The sequence below is a fragment of the Filicampus tigris genome, chromosome 7, assembly GCF_054856515.1.
Source record: "Filicampus tigris isolate MCC_2025a chromosome 7, RoL_Ftig_1.0, whole genome shotgun sequence".
In the NCBI taxonomy this organism is placed as follows: domain Eukaryota; kingdom Metazoa; phylum Chordata; class Actinopteri; order Syngnathiformes; family Syngnathidae; genus Filicampus; species Filicampus tigris.
The window spans coordinates 18,010,817-18,029,269 of NC_141223.1; the positions used below are offsets into that span (position 1 = coordinate 18,010,817).

The 18,453-nt window shown below is 40.7% G+C and overlaps 1 protein-coding gene across 1 annotated transcript; it reads right to left on the reverse strand.

Annotated features, from left to right (window-relative positions):
* Positions 1-218: 218 nt before the first annotated feature.
* On the reverse strand, positions 219-10,953 carry slc1a5 (solute carrier family 1 member 5). Its single transcript, XM_086035609.1, has 8 exons — positions 10,296-10,953; positions 6,844-6,886; positions 6,666-6,743; positions 6,412-6,578; positions 6,009-6,242; positions 3,220-3,414; positions 2,991-3,125; positions 219-2,409 (listed from the first exon to the last, which is right to left on the reverse strand). The coding sequence occupies exons 1-8, from the start codon at positions 10,784-10,786 to the stop codon at positions 2,184-2,186; spliced, it is 1,569 nt and encodes a 522-aa protein (XP_085891735.1). The 5' UTR covers positions 10,787-10,953; the 3' UTR covers positions 219-2,183.
* Positions 10,954-18,453: the final 7,500 nt, after the last annotated feature.

The following is an 18,453-nucleotide window of genomic DNA, read 5'->3' on the forward strand; positions in this document are numbered from 1 at the left end:
ACATCTGATCCCATTCCTATCACTGCCCAGGGTATAAACAGCAGTGCTTGGATGGACAGTAGTCTACCATTTAGCACAGTGCTTCTGACCTAATAGCGGACTTAGCCAGTATCTTTGGAAGCTTTTTTTTCCACGTGGGTTACATAAACTCACAGATAAACAATGATATTCTTTAGACCCGTTTAGTTTGCAAAGATACAACAGCCCCGTAAAAATGATGCTTCGCAACAACATTTTTTAATATTTTGTTGTATTGTTTTGAACTGAAAATGTTTCATTGCTCACCCTGCCCTTGTGCAAATATAAAATCTAACAGAATTTCACGCACTGACAGCAACCACAGTGACTACACATTCATCCCAACCTTGTACCAGCATAAAGATAGCAGGAATTAGAGCAACTAGTGTGACAAGTGCCATTCCCTTGAAGGACCGGCTGTGGAAGTACATGGAAGCACCTTGTAGACATAGACTGTTGACAAATCATATTATATAAATTATTCGAAATATATTCGTACCATATTAAGTTGTCCCAAAGTTGACCAGGAACAGCAAATTAGCAAGCGCTGAAGTGGTACACTAAAAAAAATAAGTCTTGATGTGTTTGATTTACAGTACCATACAGAACCTTTAGTGTCTAATCTTGCATGTTTTAATGGCCAAGCGGTTGTGCTACTGTAGTTTTGTGCTGCGTAAAACCGTTGGGCTAACAAGAAACAAACAAAAAAAGACTAAATAAAGCAAACAAACCCTTTTGGCTACAAAATAATAAATTAATTAACTACGTAAAACCATTGGGCTAACAAGAAACAAACAAAAAAAGACTAAATAAAGCAAACAAACCCTTTTGGCTACAAAATAATAAATTAATTAATCCCTCGGTGAGTCAATGGGATTTTTGGTTTCATGAGAAAAGTAGTCTGCAAGCCAGAGTTCAACCTGAGATGTAGTGTAACCCAATTTTTGTAATCTACTTCGCATTTTGGCTTTGGTACATTAGCATCATTGTTCGCTTTTTTCCATGCAAAGTAATATATAAATGTGAACAGTAGAGAGGGCATTAAAACAAAGTAGATGTATTCATTGCATCTTTAGAAATGGAAAAAACGGAGCTAATTGGGGCACTGTTGAGTCACTCAAACTATTTCGCTTTCTTAGGGTACCCATGTAGGCCTACTGATAATCGGGCCGAATATGAGCATTTTTACCACCCTTCTAATCAGATTCAAGAAAGACCAGACTATGAACCTCTCCAAAAGATTATCTTGTGGTGTATATGAGTGATATTTATAATGACATCCCCTAAGAAACTTGATGGGGCCAACAATCGTAAATGTTTCACCCGTTCACAAATTGTGTGCGTGTGTGTTTTAACACAAAAAAATGAGTTGCGCTAGCTAACACTACAGTTACCCAGGCTTCTGTATTATATTTTTCGGTGGTCTGGATGCTCTGTGGCACCATGCTGCGACTCACAGGTCAGTCTTAGTACTTGACAGCTGGTTTGCCAAGACAAACTTGCGATTGTCGGTCAATATTGTTTATGTGCGAGTACACCATAGAGAGCAATATGCAAAGACATGGCGATTTTTTTTTCCCCCCTAATTTTCAAAAACGGCAACCAATTAATAAGGGGATAAGCTCCAGCATCCCCGCGACTCCAGTTGTCCCCAGTGAGGAGAAAGCGGTTTGGATAATGGATGGTTAGTCAAACGGACTGTTTGCATGTCAGTGGCTTCGGTCAGACTAGGGATTAGGGAAGTGAGGCTAAAAACTGTAAACTCCCCCAATAAGGTACCGATATTGCCAATGTTGAACATGTGTAAAATCTCTATGATAGACCAAGTACCGGTAACTACGGCAGTACAAATGCTGTGTGACACAAATAAAACATTTGGAATAGTTTTCAACAGAAACACCTCCAATAAATTACTATTTGGGATATACCTTATAGGAAATCATTGGTCGCCATGGAACATGCTTATATAGGGATCGCCCAAATGCCAGAATATTCCTGCTTACAATTTTTTAAATGTTGAGCTATATCAAGTACATTCTCGCTCCACAAACCTTTTTCAGACATGTAGAGAGAGCGAGAGAGAGAACGAGTGATATGTCCATCGTGTCTACTTGCAGTTTCCACTGTAGTGTTTAACGACGTCAAATGTGACATCTGCACCTCAATTACAAGACGAAAGAGCCTTGATCTTCGTGTGTATTTTTGCAGTTGTCCCTCTGTTCGATGCCTTTCATCTCAATGAGCGGCGAGTGCTCAGGGAGCGCCGTGATGGGGTTGGCCTCACCCACCTGCGCTCCTTCCTCTCGTTTGGACGTGCGGTCTACGAAAAACTGCAGGAGTCCTGCTCCAAACGCGTCGCCCTCCACGTTGATTACTGTGCATGTGCGATCACTGAAGAACAAAAACGTGAAAATCATGAACAGCATCCAGTTAAGCACTGTAGCCCACTAGAAAACAAGCATAGTTTGATATTGATACTGAGTGACAGACAGTGTAAAAAAAGTTCAAATTCTGCACGCGGGCACAATACATAAGACAACTCCCATGTTGTGCAGAGATCTGTTGATTTAAAATCGCTGCGTGTCTCTGTGTGCTGCTGTGGTGCTGCAGCCATCCACAAACGCAATGATGTTTGGCGCAAGTATGTCAAGTAGTGCTGCCACAAACAATAATTTTGATAGTAGACTAATCAGCAACAGTAATCGCCAACACTACTCCGTTCCAGCCTCCCCTCCCAAAAAGCATCCCAGCATCAGGTGCGCTAACATTGATCATGAGCGTCACATGGCGAAGCTGGATGAACGACCAGCGGGACTAACAAATGCTATCACCTTGGCATTCTGAGAATCCAGCTGACTTGTTTTGTCACTGAAAAAGTCTCGAAACCCACGAGCTCTATAGAAACCGATGAGTGGAAAATGTGCAGAAGCAGTGCCAGTGACGCTGGTGCTATCACAGTGTTGTATACTCACACGAGCCAGTCAACAGCCAGGATCAGGGAGATATCGTTAGTGGGCAAACCGATTGCCTCCAAGATGATAGCGAGGGTCAACACCCCGCCAGCGGGTATTCCTGCTGCACCAACACTGGATGCTGTGGCAGTCACACTGGTTAGACGGCAGAAGAAGAAAGACATCAACAACTCGAAGAAAATTCAAACCCATCACAAAATGTCCTTTTGAGAGAGTGTGGGATACCTACAGGATGGTAATGATTTGGATGAAGTTGAGGGAATAGTCGTTGAGCTGAGCGATGAAAACCGCAGCCACGCACTGAAAACATGCGGCTCCGTCCATGTTGACGGTGGCACCGATTGGGAGGATGAAGCGGCTGATTTGTTTGGAGATGCCGTTATTTTCCTCAACGCACTTCATCATCAGTGGGAGTGTGGCGGAGCTGCGTGGAGGCGGGGGGAAGGGGGCGATTAGACCCGAGTCATGAGTTTTAAGTCCTAGATAGACCAATCCGACGTCGGAGGTCGTGAAGCGTCGTGGAGTCTGATTGTGCCGTCTGATTGGTGTAGTGACCACCGTCGAGCGTCGTAATCCGTCAGGAAGCGTCTGGTGGGTGTTTACGCATGTTGAATCGGCGTCGCCAGTCGTGACATTTGGTCACTCTGATTGGCTGTTAGCTAGCAAATCAGGAATCGGAGCACCAATGGGAAGTGACAAATGCGGATAAACAGTGAGCGCGCCGTTGCTGCCTTAATCTTCATACAAGTACAAGCGCGAGGGTTGACAATTTATGCATTTCATGATACCGTGTCAAGAACGTGAAGGTTTACTTTACGCGTGGGACTTCATCGTGAACGAAGAATATAGCTGAATGCATTGTTTACGTTTTTATAATCCGCCCCCGGCCAATAGCTTTCCGGTCGGAATTTTCTAACCATGAGAAATAGTGACTACCGTCGCCCATGGTACGCAAGGGTATTACATCTCACGCATGCGCAAAGGGTACTTTAATGGTCAGCGTCGCTGTCTGTCGTTGCGGTGTATTTTTCCAGCGTGACGTGCCGACAGCCGGCCCGACGCCACAGGGGGTTAGCGTCGGTCACTGTTGGCCAACGTCGGATTGGTCTATCTAGGCCTTAAGAATAAGGAATTGCAGATGTAAATGAAAGCATGAATCCAAAACCCCTGGTTTTGTTTACTGCTTTCATTTCCAACCTATTTCCTATCAGGAGTGGTGTTCCACAAGGATCTGTCCTAGGGCCATATCTGCTCATGCTCTGCTTACTACCATTCGGCCATGTTTTACATATTGGATTTGGAGTTTATCCCAGCTGACTCAGGGCCAAAGGAAGACTACACACTGTGAGAATTGATTGATTTCACACTATTTCAACTAAGGCTGTCCCAAACGATTATTTTTCTCCCGATTTATACATCCACTATTTTTACGATTAGTGGATTAGTGTAACAATTAATTTTTTGACTAATCTGGCAATTATTTTTGAGTTGACGATTATTAATTCACAAAAACACTTCTAAACACTTTTTATAATGTTTTGTTTATTAAAATAAAAAAAAGATTTGAAATTGAATGAACATCAACATCTCCTTTAGGCCAGCGCCATGATGTGTGAACATGAATGAGGTAAAACAATGTGTGAGCGCATGTTAAGCAGCCCAAGTAAAATATTTAATAAGAATAAAAAAACAAAAATTAAATAACTCTTGAATAAACACAGAGTCCAATGAGGACCACCCTGCACAATTGCAAAGTGCCTCGTGTCCTGGACAATAATTTTAAGGATGCTTTGTGGGGGTTCTGGTGTGCATTCCTCTTTTTTGCGGGGGTGCAGATAAAGAGCCCATACTGGAATATTAGAATGGTTTTAAAAAAGGCACACATTATATATTAGTGCAATCACGGACTATGATAAGCAGGCCAGGGTTTCCTCTAGGGTTTTTTTTTTTTGTATTTTTTAAGCAGGAGCAGGACATATCCTAAATATGAGGTGCATGCTGTGCTGCGCCCAGAGTCTGCACTGAGACGGCGAGACAGAGAGCTTTCCGGAGCAGCAGTGGAGTAGATATATACCGTACACAGACTGTATATACACAGACTGTTTCTGTTTCTGGATACATAAAGCAACGGAACCAGTAACATGACCTACAAGCACCAAACAATTTGACTGAAGTGAAATAGCTATGCAAATGATAGCCCCATAACGCACAAAGCTGAAACACAACATGGTGCAATTTTGAGCGCAACCCGCTGCTTCAAGATTGCTGATGTGGTACGCCAACTCGGCTTTACAAAGGCTACAGATGACCAACTCGTTTGACTTTTTGTTGAAATATGTCCATACGTTGGACTTTCTTGTCTGCTTTTTTTTAGCTGATTCGTAGTACCGCTCTCCTCTTGCCCGCCCGGAACGCATTTCTGCTGGTCTTTTTTTTCTGCTGTGCGCACTTGTTTACAACTGGCGGTATGCACGTGTTGACAACATTTACGTCATTGACACTCGACGGTATGTGCGCGCCGGCGTATTTATGTCATTGACGTTCGACGTCGACGGTATGTTGTGCGGGCCAACGCGTTTACGTCTTCTGCGACATCTACTATGTCGGCTAGTCGGGACAGCCCTCATTTCAACTAACATTGTATCAAAATATGTGTTAAATGTTGCCCGCTCAGCATCCATTGCAGCCTGATCATCCTGGAAGAGGGATTCCCCCATCTGTGGTCCCTTCCCAAGCTTTCTAATTTTTCCGCAGTTTTTTATTTTTTATTTTTTTAGTTTGTCCTTGCCCTTATGGGGGTTAATATCAGGGCTGTCATTAATATTTGTCAACTGTGGGCATATGAAGCCCTTTGAGACTTTCTTGTGATTATGGACTATATAAATAAATTTCATTTGATTTAATTGAATCCGAGCGACTACACTACCAAGTGCATCAATCCCAATATGCCATCGATTATACAGAACACATCACTGTACTGCATTGGCTACAACTGCTAGGAATGAGCAGGTTCATTACCTGGAGGCCGTTCCAAAGGCTGTGACCAGAGCCGTGAATATTCCCCACAGGAAGGTGAAAGGGTTCTTCCTCGTGATCACGAAGTAAATGGCAGGCAGCACAATGAAGCCGTGGATGGCGTGCCCAACAATGCAGCACGCTATGTACTTTCCCAGGCTGGCGAACAGCATGCCAACATCATCCATCTCAACAATCTTGCCAGCCACAAGGAACATGATACCGAAAGGCGCATACCTGAGGAGACACAGGAAGGAATTAAACAAAAGCTGTGAAGAGGAAAGTATCTTTTTTTTTTTTTTTTACTGCACAGCTCTTATCGCTGTAACCCCAGGTAATCAGGTACTAGAAATAGTATGTCGAGCCTCGTACGACCAGATGCATCTTGTCAACCCCAAAACCTTACCACATGATCCACGAGACCAGCATCATGGTGGCTTCATTGAAGGAGTTGAAGAACTTTATCAAGATCTCGCCTTCCTCCCCCAACTTCCTCAAAGCCACACCGAACACAATGGCGAACGCCACAAGACCCAGAATATTCATCCCATCCTGGTCGGTTCCAAAGGGAACCTACACACATCCACAAGACTGTCAGGACATAGTCAAAGAACCAACCGAAAAGCAATTTATTGGGCGCAGTCATGTCGCCCTGCTCACCTTCTCCACAGTTATGTTACGGACTCCATTTGTGCCATTTGTGCCATTTGTGCTCACCAGCTTGTAGCTTGTAGCATACTGCAAAGGAGAGACCGTTTGCTTTGTCAGCTTGAGAAAGTCAAGGAAACATTTTCTTGTTAATTCAATTTTTTTTACAGATACTAGATGCAGTACTTACCGACTGGAAGGCAGCAGACACCAAGTTGGAGGGAAATATGTTTCTGTTGCAAAAACAGACAAAAGAATCATAAGCACATGGCATTCCAGAGTATCACATGACCTAGCAGAAAATCAGATGAAGTCCTGTTTGCAATTTAACAAAGGTAAGTACAGCACAAGTAATTTAATTTGGCTTGGCAGGGCTGTGAAAGCCGCAAAAGTAAATAGACTCCCTCAATATCCAACATTATTGGAAGGAACTAGGAGTGTAACGAAAACTAATTTGAATTGGAAAATCAGTTTTGATTTTAAAGATGTGTGTACATCAAATCGAACCAAATCGTTCCACTAAAATGTACCGTCTTGAATCGTACCGCACCCCATGTATTGAGATGCATATAGAATCGTCTTTATTAGACAGATGCACACCCCTCGCACGAATGTGTTTAAATAAATTTAAAAAAAACGCACCATTGTGGCAACAAACAGATGCCCTCTGGACATTCACAATAGACCACGGGATGTTGTTGATGACTGAACTGTGGGCACGTGAAGCCCTTTGAAGCTCTTGTGTGCTATACAAATAACCTGACTTGACTTGATCATGTGTAAATAGCTGAGGCTTTGAACTTCTAATCCCTTTGTGCCACCACTTCTAATATACAAGTCAGGGTGTCCCAAAAGTCCTTATACACCCCCCGTCCCCTACATTACTTTACAGTTATCATTTGTACAGGCATGAAACAATCAACATTTGACAGCTCAGGCTTTGCAGTGTTTGAGAGCTAATCATTCCCTTGCCCCAGGCTCACCAGTTAACATTGGAGCATCATTCCACAATTGCCACCTGGGAATAGGCTTTTCTGTCCCCCACTAAAGTTCGGCGACAAATTGACAAGCTTCAGATCCGTTTACGCTATCTATGGCAAGATGTGTTCTTGACAAACCATGCAGAGGAAGGCCTGCTATTATCACCACTGAACTTCTAGAGCAGGCATCCATGCAAAGCCATGTAACGTTGATCTGGAGGATACAGGTACTCTGCTTCAACTCGATTCAGCAGCTGCTTCAGAGACTGATAGAAGTTTACCTGTGCCAACTTTCAAATTGTTGAGCATTATAACCTTTCACTTGAATCCTTTGAACAACCTGAAGTCAAACACAACTCTCCCAAGAACAAATCCATGTGGCCCAGCAGCGCACCCTGCTCTTGCTAAAGGATTTAGCAAGGGAAGTAGGGAATTAACTTTGCATGGCCACTCGAGCCGTTTTCCTCCCTTTTGAATGAAAAGTATAATGCCACATCCAGATTAATCAAATCATGTGTGTGACAGGACAGCATGTAACTGGATCACAAGATGAACGTCCACAAAAGCACTATTAGGAAGTGCATTATTAGGAAATGTTCGTGTGATTTTGTTTAAATAGTAGCACAAAAAAATGCAGGACAGTTGTACATTAAGAGGAAAAAGTCATAAGGTTGACAAAAAGGTGTAATATCGGTACAATTTTCTTTAACCTATTTTCTTGTAATATTCTAACCACATTCTGGTAACATGGCATCATTTAATGTAGCATCCATCCATTTTCCAAACCGCTTATCCTCACTAGGATCGTGGGCGTGCTGAAAAATAATAAATACAAATATTTTTCTTTTAATTTTTTTTTCCTTAATAGTCTCACTTTACCCTTGAAAAATGAAATTAACGTTCTTGTTATATTAGGACATTTTGCTCATAACATTTCACGTTAGTTTTCGTACAATTACCTTTTTCCTCATCTTAGATTTTTGCATTTTTTTCTTGTAAAATTCAGACTGTTTCTCATGATTTTTAAGCGCTATTCTCATAGTTCTTTTTTAAAAAAATAATAATAATTCATCTTTATTCTCTTAATTTCAGGATGTTATTGTTGTAATCCTTTTATACATGTGGCCCGAATTCTCCATGAAAAGTATATAAAGTATATAATGATTATAATTTGATGACATAAGTGCAGCAAAGGCATTATTTTCGATACCGCCGGCTAGATCGGCTTGTGACCATATAGACTGCGCACAATGCCTCTGGGGGTTATGCAAAACCCTGTCAACTTATTCAGCTCATTAATTATCTGTTGCTAGGTAGCCAGTATTTATAGTCACGGCTCTTCACAAGTTTTGCAGTGATATGTGCAACGTAAGGACGTGTCGGACACGTAGCGAATGTGCAACTTGACCCGCATGCTCCTTTTTTGTTTTGGTTTTTACACTTTGTTGAACAGCACTAGCCATGCTGTCACATGGGCTCTTTTGTCAAAAGACAGCAGGACACCAACTGAGAGGGTTCACTATAATAAGAGACACGGGTTTGGCTTGCTATTCTATGATCATAATGACTCAGTGTGAGTCTGCGTGTGTGCCCTGCTTGGATGTAGTCCCATTCATTCATTGACCGCCCCCTTGGTCAAACTTGTAAAACTAGAATATTATCTTAATTTGAATGCCAAATAACTGAACTATTGCTATTCTCAACAAGTATAAAGTGTTATGCAAGTAACACTGCTCATTTGAGGATACATTTAGTCTGATTTATGTCTCTCTGGTTCAGGGGAGAGCAACCTATGGCCCGTTGGCCCTAAACGAACGATTATTTAAAAAATGTTTAAAACATAATTATACATATTATTTGTTTAATAGTTAGCAACATTTATTTCATAAAATTACACTTGAATGACAAAAACTAAAATGGCATCCGAGTGTTGCGTTCTCATGCACAATCACTTTTGAAAGTTACGATTAACGCTAAATTAAGATTAGCAACAACTTTTATTGTGTTCTATACTGTAAGCAGTAGTTATACTTTACACCTCTGTGACAGTTAGGAAGTTACTTCAAATACTAATTAGTATAGTAGTTTATAGTTAATAAATATTTTATGATAGCAACAGAATAAATTAAATGAAACCTGTTAAGACAAGATTGATACCACATCCTTCGCACAGAATTACGAAAACAAGCTGGAGTCAATCAGCATTTGAACAATGTAAAGTCCCCTTTTATTCATAGTCTAATGAGGACTTGATTGAAGGAGGAGGGGTGTGAAGTCTTTCTCTAGTCAGTGACAACAAGCTGTCTGGCTTCTTCCGAGTTTCATGAACCGGGCTGTCCCGACAAGTAGTATTTCAATCATGTGCTTGTTAACCATTCCACAGCCAAATGTGACTTACATAAGTTTAGCTTTGTTGTCAATTCTTGAAATGAAGATAAAATCCGGAATAACATGTGTGTGAGCACCCCACCCGGTCAGAAGTGTTAATTTAGCCTGAAGCAACCTGAGCTGACGCAACTACATGAGTTCATTGCATCAATCGTGTGCTACTTTCAACATGCCATGTGGTTCAGATATTCACGTGGACTTTCTGGACGAGTCCTGACACAACCACCTAAACTTGGACATGTGAACAATGTTGGACTTAGGGGGTTTCACTCACCTGATCAAGTCTAAAAATGAGTCAATGACTTCTTTAGGTTCGGGCACAGAGTCATCCAAGCCGGCCACTTTACGTTTGGTCAGAGTCACCGAGCCCGGACTGATAATGAACGCCATCACCACACCTATAGCCGAGGCGATCAACGTGGTAACCAGGAAGAAGAGCATCGCCCAGCCGCCCAGCTTGCCTAAGGCTTTGTGGTCGATGCTGGCCGCCCCTGACACCAGACTGCACACCACCAACGGGATGATGATCATCTTTAGCATCCGGATGAGCAGCTCTCCGGGGAAACCGACGTAGATTATTTGTGTGCGGGAGAGCTTCGCGTTACGCACGCCGAGGCCGATAAAGACGCCGATGATAACGCCCGCCACGGTCATGAGCACCAGGAGGTTGTCCATGACTATCCGCTTCACACGCTCGGAGAGAGGCTCCGCAGCGCCGCGGGACGAACCGTTGGGCAGCGGGTCTTCGCCACCGTTGTCAGCCATAGTTGTGTTAAAAGGCGTGTTAAAAGTTGTCCTGGTAAGAAGTTCAAACTTTTAAAACGGGAGTGCGAGTTGTGAGGTAGCTACGAGGAACTTGTTCTGCCACTCGCTTCTTTTTCTCAAGTGGCAACGTGGTCACCCGCACTAATCCTACGTCTCCTGCAGGGGATCCTGTGTGACGTCAGAAGGGGCGCGGCCTATGATGCATTAATTTTACAGTAGACTGGACCGGGATGGCCTGCAAATAGCTAAAATCCGCGTATAACAGACGCCAAATGTAATGCATTGGGCGGGGGGAAGACGGGCGGGGGGTCGGTGAAACCCCCAGAGTTCTTCAAAAAACACCGAAACACATTCAATATAAGATTTCCACAAAATACGAAGGGGTTTGGGGAACCCCCCACCAAATAAAAAATTATTAAACAACAACAACAAAAAATTAAATATTGACATTTTTTTATAAAATCAACAAATACCTACCTAAAAAAAGTAGTTCTCCAACTACCACCATAATGACCAACGTTAAAAGACAGTAGCGGTAGCATAGAAGGCCTAATTTTATTTGTTAAATCAACACGTTTTGAACTCGAAAAAAAAATCACAGTTGAAGGTCTCTTTCAAATGAATTAAAAAGCTGAACTTATATCAGCCATCTAGCAAACAAAAATGCCTGAATTTAAATATACAGTAGAAAAAAGAACACCGTCTCACTGAACAATGAAAATAAATATTTGCAAACTAACTGCCTGAATTTTACCTGGTGTTACCAAGGCGTTACCAAGTGTTAATATTACATTATAAATGCGACTTCGGTCTCTTTGGTGTGTGACCATCATATGTATCCCGAAAGAGACCCGCATGCATAGAAAAGAGACGACGTCACTCACGACGTAGTGTTTACGGAAGTAGATTTGGTGCAGCGTGTCTGGGCATTTCGACAGTGGAGCGATTCGGTCGAAGGTAGAAATACAGTATTTGGGGGAAACGATGAGGCGAGGCTTTTTCGATTTCCTTTCATGGAGACGTCACTAAAGATGACGTCACGCCATAGCCACGCCATGAGCCGATCGAGCCGTGGCTGAATTACTACTATCATAGATGTACACATTATGCTTCATGTTTCAAGTGGGATTAAATTAAAGTCAAATATACAGTCAATACTGTTACTCAAAACAACTTTAGCGTCGATCTCACCGCTGCCAGCACTCTATTCTCTCCGCCCGCGCAGAGCGCATTTTGGGCTCCTGATGTCAATGTCGGATGTATGCAACCTGGCGTTTCAGACTGCAGTCGCATTGCAAAAAATTCGATAGGTATCCAATCAAGGACCACATACGAAAGTGTCCAAAAAGTTTGACTTAATAAGAAGACATGATATACGTTTTTGAGACAAATAACATACACTTCAATTGGGCACTTATAATTTATTTTTCCATGCCACGCGAAGCCGCAACATGAGGATGAAAGACACGGATGCGGCTCCGGAGCCTTGCCAACCCCTATCCTAAGTGTTCATCAATAACAAGGCAGAAATTTTGTTCCTAAAAAGTATGTAATGGATATTACCATTATTCAGTTCAGTTCAGTTTGAACCTTAAAGCAGAAGTCAACCCAAACATATTTTTAAAGAATATGTTCTATGGTCTATTGAAACACCGCATTCTGATTGATATTGTGTTTCTGGAATATGAGTTAAGCAACAAATTCCACCCGTTTTTGGCCATCTCCAGGGGTCGTCATTTTGTCACTTCTGTTGACTGAAAATGACATCACATACACTCAGGGCTCAGATATCGACCAATCATAGCTCAGCTTCAGAAAACAGATGAGCCGTGATTGGTCGTTATCTAATCCTTGACGGTTTAAAAACAAGATTGTTTTTTACACTCCCAACAACTCAAGCACAAGCCCCACGCATCAAAACGGATCTTATCAATCTTTACGTTCAGAAAACGTAGTTAGAACACAAGTACTGCATTTAAATACCGTACAGGAAAATTATACTAACGTTAAATGCAACTGAAAAGATGAGAACATGTCACTTTGCCACATTTTAATCATGTGCAACCGGAAATTAGTACTCTTTTTTTTTTTTCAAGCGTGAGATTGTGTATGTGTACCTAAAGAAATGTGAGTGTATGTCAACATGCCTCACATACATCTGTATGCAAAAGAGCACCTGGAAAGAGCTCTACACACAACATATTTGGTTTGGCCTCGAGGGGTTTTCCAATAGAGCACTCCCTCTGTGGTCAATTTATTTGTTCTCCTCATGGGTGCTAAAATAAAAAATTCCATGATTATCGTGCTACTAAAATCAAAGTGTAATGCACGTGGACTCGCCATGGAACTCTGATAACATTAGTGTAACATCTGTTGTGTTGCAAATAATAAAGGGGGCATCCCTGAGAAGTGTTTTTCTAGCTGTCGCATGAAAGTCAAGTCATTTATATACTTCTTAATCACAAAAAAGTTTCAAAGGACTTCACATGCCCACAATTGACAAATCCAAACCCCATTTATAATAACAGACACACATACACACACAGCGTATGTGACGTACACATGCGTTTGTGTTATTGTGACATCTGGTATATGCAATGTGGACAGACAAGCTCCAAGAAAGAATGTTGGTTACCTTAGCGTATTTAGAAATGAGAGGGACTAAATATTAGAATCACCTATCAGGATGATACAGCGCAGTTCACACTGATGAAATATGAACTATGGTGCAGTTGTACCAAATGCTCCTGCAATTGTAACACTGTAACACATTATTATTTTCTACTCTTAAACGACATTAAATTAAAAATGTATTTTTACACTTAACTTACAACAGTTAAGAATGTCACTTAATGAATTGCCTGTACGAGTAATACAACTTTTACGATGGTAACTTTTTTTGGTTGCTGTTTAGCACATGAATTTTGCCCAACAAGTGTGCAAAAATGTGATGTAATGAGCAAAAATGGGAGCAGTAGTTATACTTTACACCTCTGTGACAGTTGGGAAGTTACTTCAAATACTAATAAGTATAGTAGTTAATACAGTTAATAAATATTTTAAGATAGCAACAGAATAAATTAAATGAAACCTGTTAAGACAAGATTGATACCACATCCTTTGCACAGAATTACGAAAACAAACTGGAGTCAATCAGCATTTGAACAATGTAAAGTCCCCTTTTATTCATAGTCTAATGAGGACTTGATTGAAGTAGGAGGGGTGTAAAGTCTTTCTCCAGTCAGTGACAACAAACTGTCTGGCTTCTTCCTAGTTTCATGAACCGGGCTGTCCCAACAAGTAGTATTTCAATCATGTGCTTGTTAACCATTGCACAGCCAAATGTGACTTACATAAGTTTAGCTTAGTTGTCAATTCTTGAAATGAAGATAAAATCCGGAAGAACATGTGTGTGAGCACCCCACCCGGTCAGAAGTGTTAATTTAGCCTGAAGCAACCTGAGCTGACGCAACTACATGAGTTCATTGCATCAATCGTGTGCTACTTTCAACATGCCATGTGGAGAAAAGAAATGGGACAACATTCAAAATCTTAAATTCTTCCTTGAATCACTTTAACACAAATTGCTGGCAGGCCTATGTGTACAAAAGCTGTCGGTTTGGTCATGTAACCACCAAAAGTGGGGCACGCATAAAAAAAAAAAAAAAAAAAGTATGGGACAACAATAGTTTTGCTGTCTCAGGTGTCACGGGCGGAGACGAACAAGGGACGCTCTGCCAAGGTGGAGACAAAGGAAACGGCTCTATCCTAGTCTTCATGTAACTCAATGCCTGTTATTTGGTCTTGATAAGCAACATGCTCTGTTCAGGCCCCTCATGACTGTTGTTATCTAAGATGCCCAGAAACCACATAGATGTTGCAAAAAAAAAAAAAAGTATTCTTCGAAGGCTGCTTGTTATTTGGGAAGAATGTGCTTAGTCATGATAGGGAGGCATCAACGACTCAATGTGGGGAGGAGGAAGTATATTGTTCATATAGTTAGCCAAAGGTCATCGTTTGATATCAAAAGAGCCCATTGCTTTGTGATATCAGCATGTACGGTTCAATGTGGCAATTCTTATGTTTGTACATTATAGTATTGATGGTACTATCACCCAACCATCCATTTTCACAATTGCTTATCCTCATTGTCGTCTTTATTTCCTTAAAAAAACCAAAAAAAACGACAATGGTCACGAATAGAACTTGAAACTGGCAATTCTGGAAGTACGTGTCATAAAGTTAGAAAATGGCCTTTCAAAGATGAGACAAAACTGGAGCTGTTTGGCAAGTCACGTCAACTCTCCGTTTATACATGCAAAAATGAAGAATATCAACAAAAGAAGACTACTCCCTGTGAAACATGGAGGAGGCTTGTTTTTTTTCTGTACCCTTTGAATCTGTGCAGGGTGCAATGAAATCTGAAGACTCAGCATTCTGAAAGGAAATGTGCCGGAAAGTTGTACATTCTCCATCAGGATGTACATGCTACGCTGTGGAAAAAAATGGTGAAGGGGGAGGGGTTACACAATTTCCAATATCAATTTTAACTGAAAACCAGATGGACTCAAATCTTTTTGTACACAATCAGATGCCATATTATTGTCATAAATCATGCCGTAGTTCTTTCCCACTGACACTGTAGACATGTCGGTAAAAGGAAGCATCACAAAAATCATTCAAAAGCTTGTTTGGGGAAAGTAAGCATTCCTGAGCCTCATGGGCCACAGCTACTCGACACAGTAGGGATGCTTAAATGAAAACACGTAATACATTATTACTAGGGCCCAACCAATTAATTAGCCGGCTGATATTAGCTTTTAACATTGGCAAAAATCGTCTGACTTTAGCCTGATTTTTTTTTTTTACACACAACAAATATTACATTCAAATACTACCTGCCTTAAAAAAAACTGGCCAATTTTTATATATTAATTTCTCTCTCTGTTGTAAAGTTAAACAATTACAATGACAAAGTATCGTACAACAGTCAAATGTTCTGCCTTTAATTTATATCTTTATCATTGTAAGCATTGCCGCTAACGTGTGATGTAATTTCAGGAAATGCCCAATGAAGTCTAAGTAAAGTAATTAAACATAATACAAAAAATAAAGCTGGGAAAAATCATTTCTATTTGGTATATTCGACAAAGTAATCGTTTTTCCGATGTTTGATCCTGGTGAGCGACAACCCAGAAGTGAAACGTAACGTCAAAAAGATGACGGCAGTGCACAACATGGAAAGTGTACAAAGTCAGTCATAAATTGATTAGGAAAGAAATATTTCAAACTTAGACCGGCCTATAGATAGGTACTATTTTTTTCCCCCCAGAAAAAAAGGCGAATGACGGACGACGGAAGGGTACCCACGCTGCAGACGGATGACAAATAACGGACGCTCAATTTTTTAGTAAAATGCCCAGCTCTGTCTCTCGGGCCTTAATATAGACACACATAAATACATACAGGATTTGCGTGTCAACAAGAAAACAAAGGAATTTAAAGCCCACCATGTGTTTTCCAGCTGTTTTTTTCTCATAGCCCTCATCTTGGTTTGTTTTGCTCGAGGACGCATGGTGAGTGTTCTGCACTTATTAGTAACATATTTTAAATGTGCATGCCAAGTTTAACTAGCCTCTAAACTCTGTTTCTTGTTAATTCTGGCGGAAAACAAACAGAATGGCACTCAATAAACACTTTTTTTTTCTATCATTCCTCTTCATGTGAATGTCATGCCAAATGAGGCCTTTGCAAAGGAACATTACCTTTCCATTCGCTTCATCTCGTGACAATGGCATACCTGCACACTCTGAGTGTGTTTGTATAGACCTGTTAGAGGTCACAGCTGTCTGTTTAGTCCAGGCCGGTCAAACACACGCCCTGTCACATGACACAGTAGCCTAGCAACCTTCTGTGCGAGTCTATGTCACAGGAACATATGAGACAATATTAGGTATATCATAAAAATACACTCTTGTTATTACTCTGTTGGTACTTTGCAGTGGTGGAAACCACTGAGAGATGTGGCTGGTATTATGATAATGGAAGAGGTCAATCAATAGCAGAGTGCCAGCTGGCTCATTCGCCTTTTAAAACACAAGCAATACTCTAATATTATCTTGTATTTTGTATTTAACCCTGTGATTCATTCAAATGTGCTCCTATGTGTCCTAACAACCTTCCTCTTATGCATGCAGTGTGTCATATGGGACGTTCCTGTTGTGGATGTGACTCAAGGACACATTGCATTGATGCCATGTTGTAACCTGCGCCGCATTGTAAACAGTAGACAGAGGGGGGATCAGGAAGAGACAAGACACGACTGCAGACTATCATGGTATAGAGTCGAAGTACATCATCCATGCAGGAAGGAACACAATTGTTTTGATGTACAGTACATAATGTACTGTATAACTGACAAAAGAACTTCATTAAAAAAAATGTTATTAATTCCAAATATTAGGATATGCTTGATAAGAAAATAACATTTCAAACATTGTTAAACACATGAACATTTGCACACATGTGGGCTGAGTGAGATAAATATATTACACTGTTTCTTTCTATACTTGATTGTTTATATTTTATAGACTACATGTGAATTAAACTTTAAGAAAACTCGTTCCCATTTTTTTATTTTTTTCAAACATCACTAGTAGAAAATGTGAGAAAGGTTTATAGAGCCATTAGTGTGTCATCAATTGTAATGCAGTATTGAGCAGGTTCTGATCATTCTCCTGGCCAGATATGCAGCTGTATAGCCTCTGTCTTTTTTGGACACAGAATTAGCCAATTACGATTTTAAAAATGACATATTTTAAAATAATGACATCAGTACCTTCATTTATGTTTATATAAGTATATTGTATACATGTCTATACATGTACATATACAGTATATATTTATTTATTACTATAATTTTTTACACTACATGCCATATTCTTGACCTTTTTGACTGCATTTCACGTCATCCATTGTTGATATTGACGATACATTTGCACCGTTACGGTCAAGCAAATATGTTCATTTAATTGATATTGACTCAACGTAATGTTGCTTGCGTTTGTGTTTGCATGCGTGTGTGTGTCTACTCTTTTCTAATATGCTCCCAGTTAGTCGAATGCCTCGTCAAATTATACAAAGTAGGAACAAAATAAGTCACACTCTACTTATTTTTGCCCTACTTATTTTTGAGAGAAGTGTTAGAAATGCATCACAACTTGTCACTCATTAAACTGGTGGTATAACTCTGGATGCCAGTCAACGAGCTGCTTGGCCAGATTGGACGTGTTCCCACCTCAAGGCACAGTAGTTTTAAAACAAGCCTTACAGATGCTTATAGACGGGCAAAGTCATGTTGGTCGGCTTGCTATGGTTGTCGGCCACGGCCAGATTTTTGTAGTTAAACAAAAATAAGATGAAGGTACAGTATAAACGGTAATTTAAAACCTTTTCCCACCATTTATGTGACCTATCAACTATCCAACTCAAGTGGATTAATCTTTTGGGGAAGAGAAGTGAAAATAAACAACAAAGGTAACGTGGTTTGACTCTTATAACTGCGTTGTAGCTGTTTAAGCAATCACATTCAAACTCATGTTAAATGGGAGTCAGTCTTTACTTGCAACCTTTCAGCATGCCTCTCGTTAAGCCCACATAAAATTCTG

Excerpts from the sequence above, each read along its gene's own strand:
- slc1a5 (XM_086035609.1), bottom strand. The coding sequence starts at position 10,786 with ATGGCTGACAACGGTGGCGAAGACCCGCTGCCCAACGGTTCGTCCCGC. Across the intron at positions 3,415-6,008 it reads GCCTTTGGAACGGCCTCCAG|CTCCGCCACACTCCCACTGA; the intron begins GTAATGAACCTG and ends GCCTCCACGCAG. Across the intron at positions 3,126-3,219 it reads ATCCAAATCATTACCATCCT|TGTGACTGCCACAGCATCCA; the intron begins GTAGGTATCCCA and ends CCGTCTAACCAG.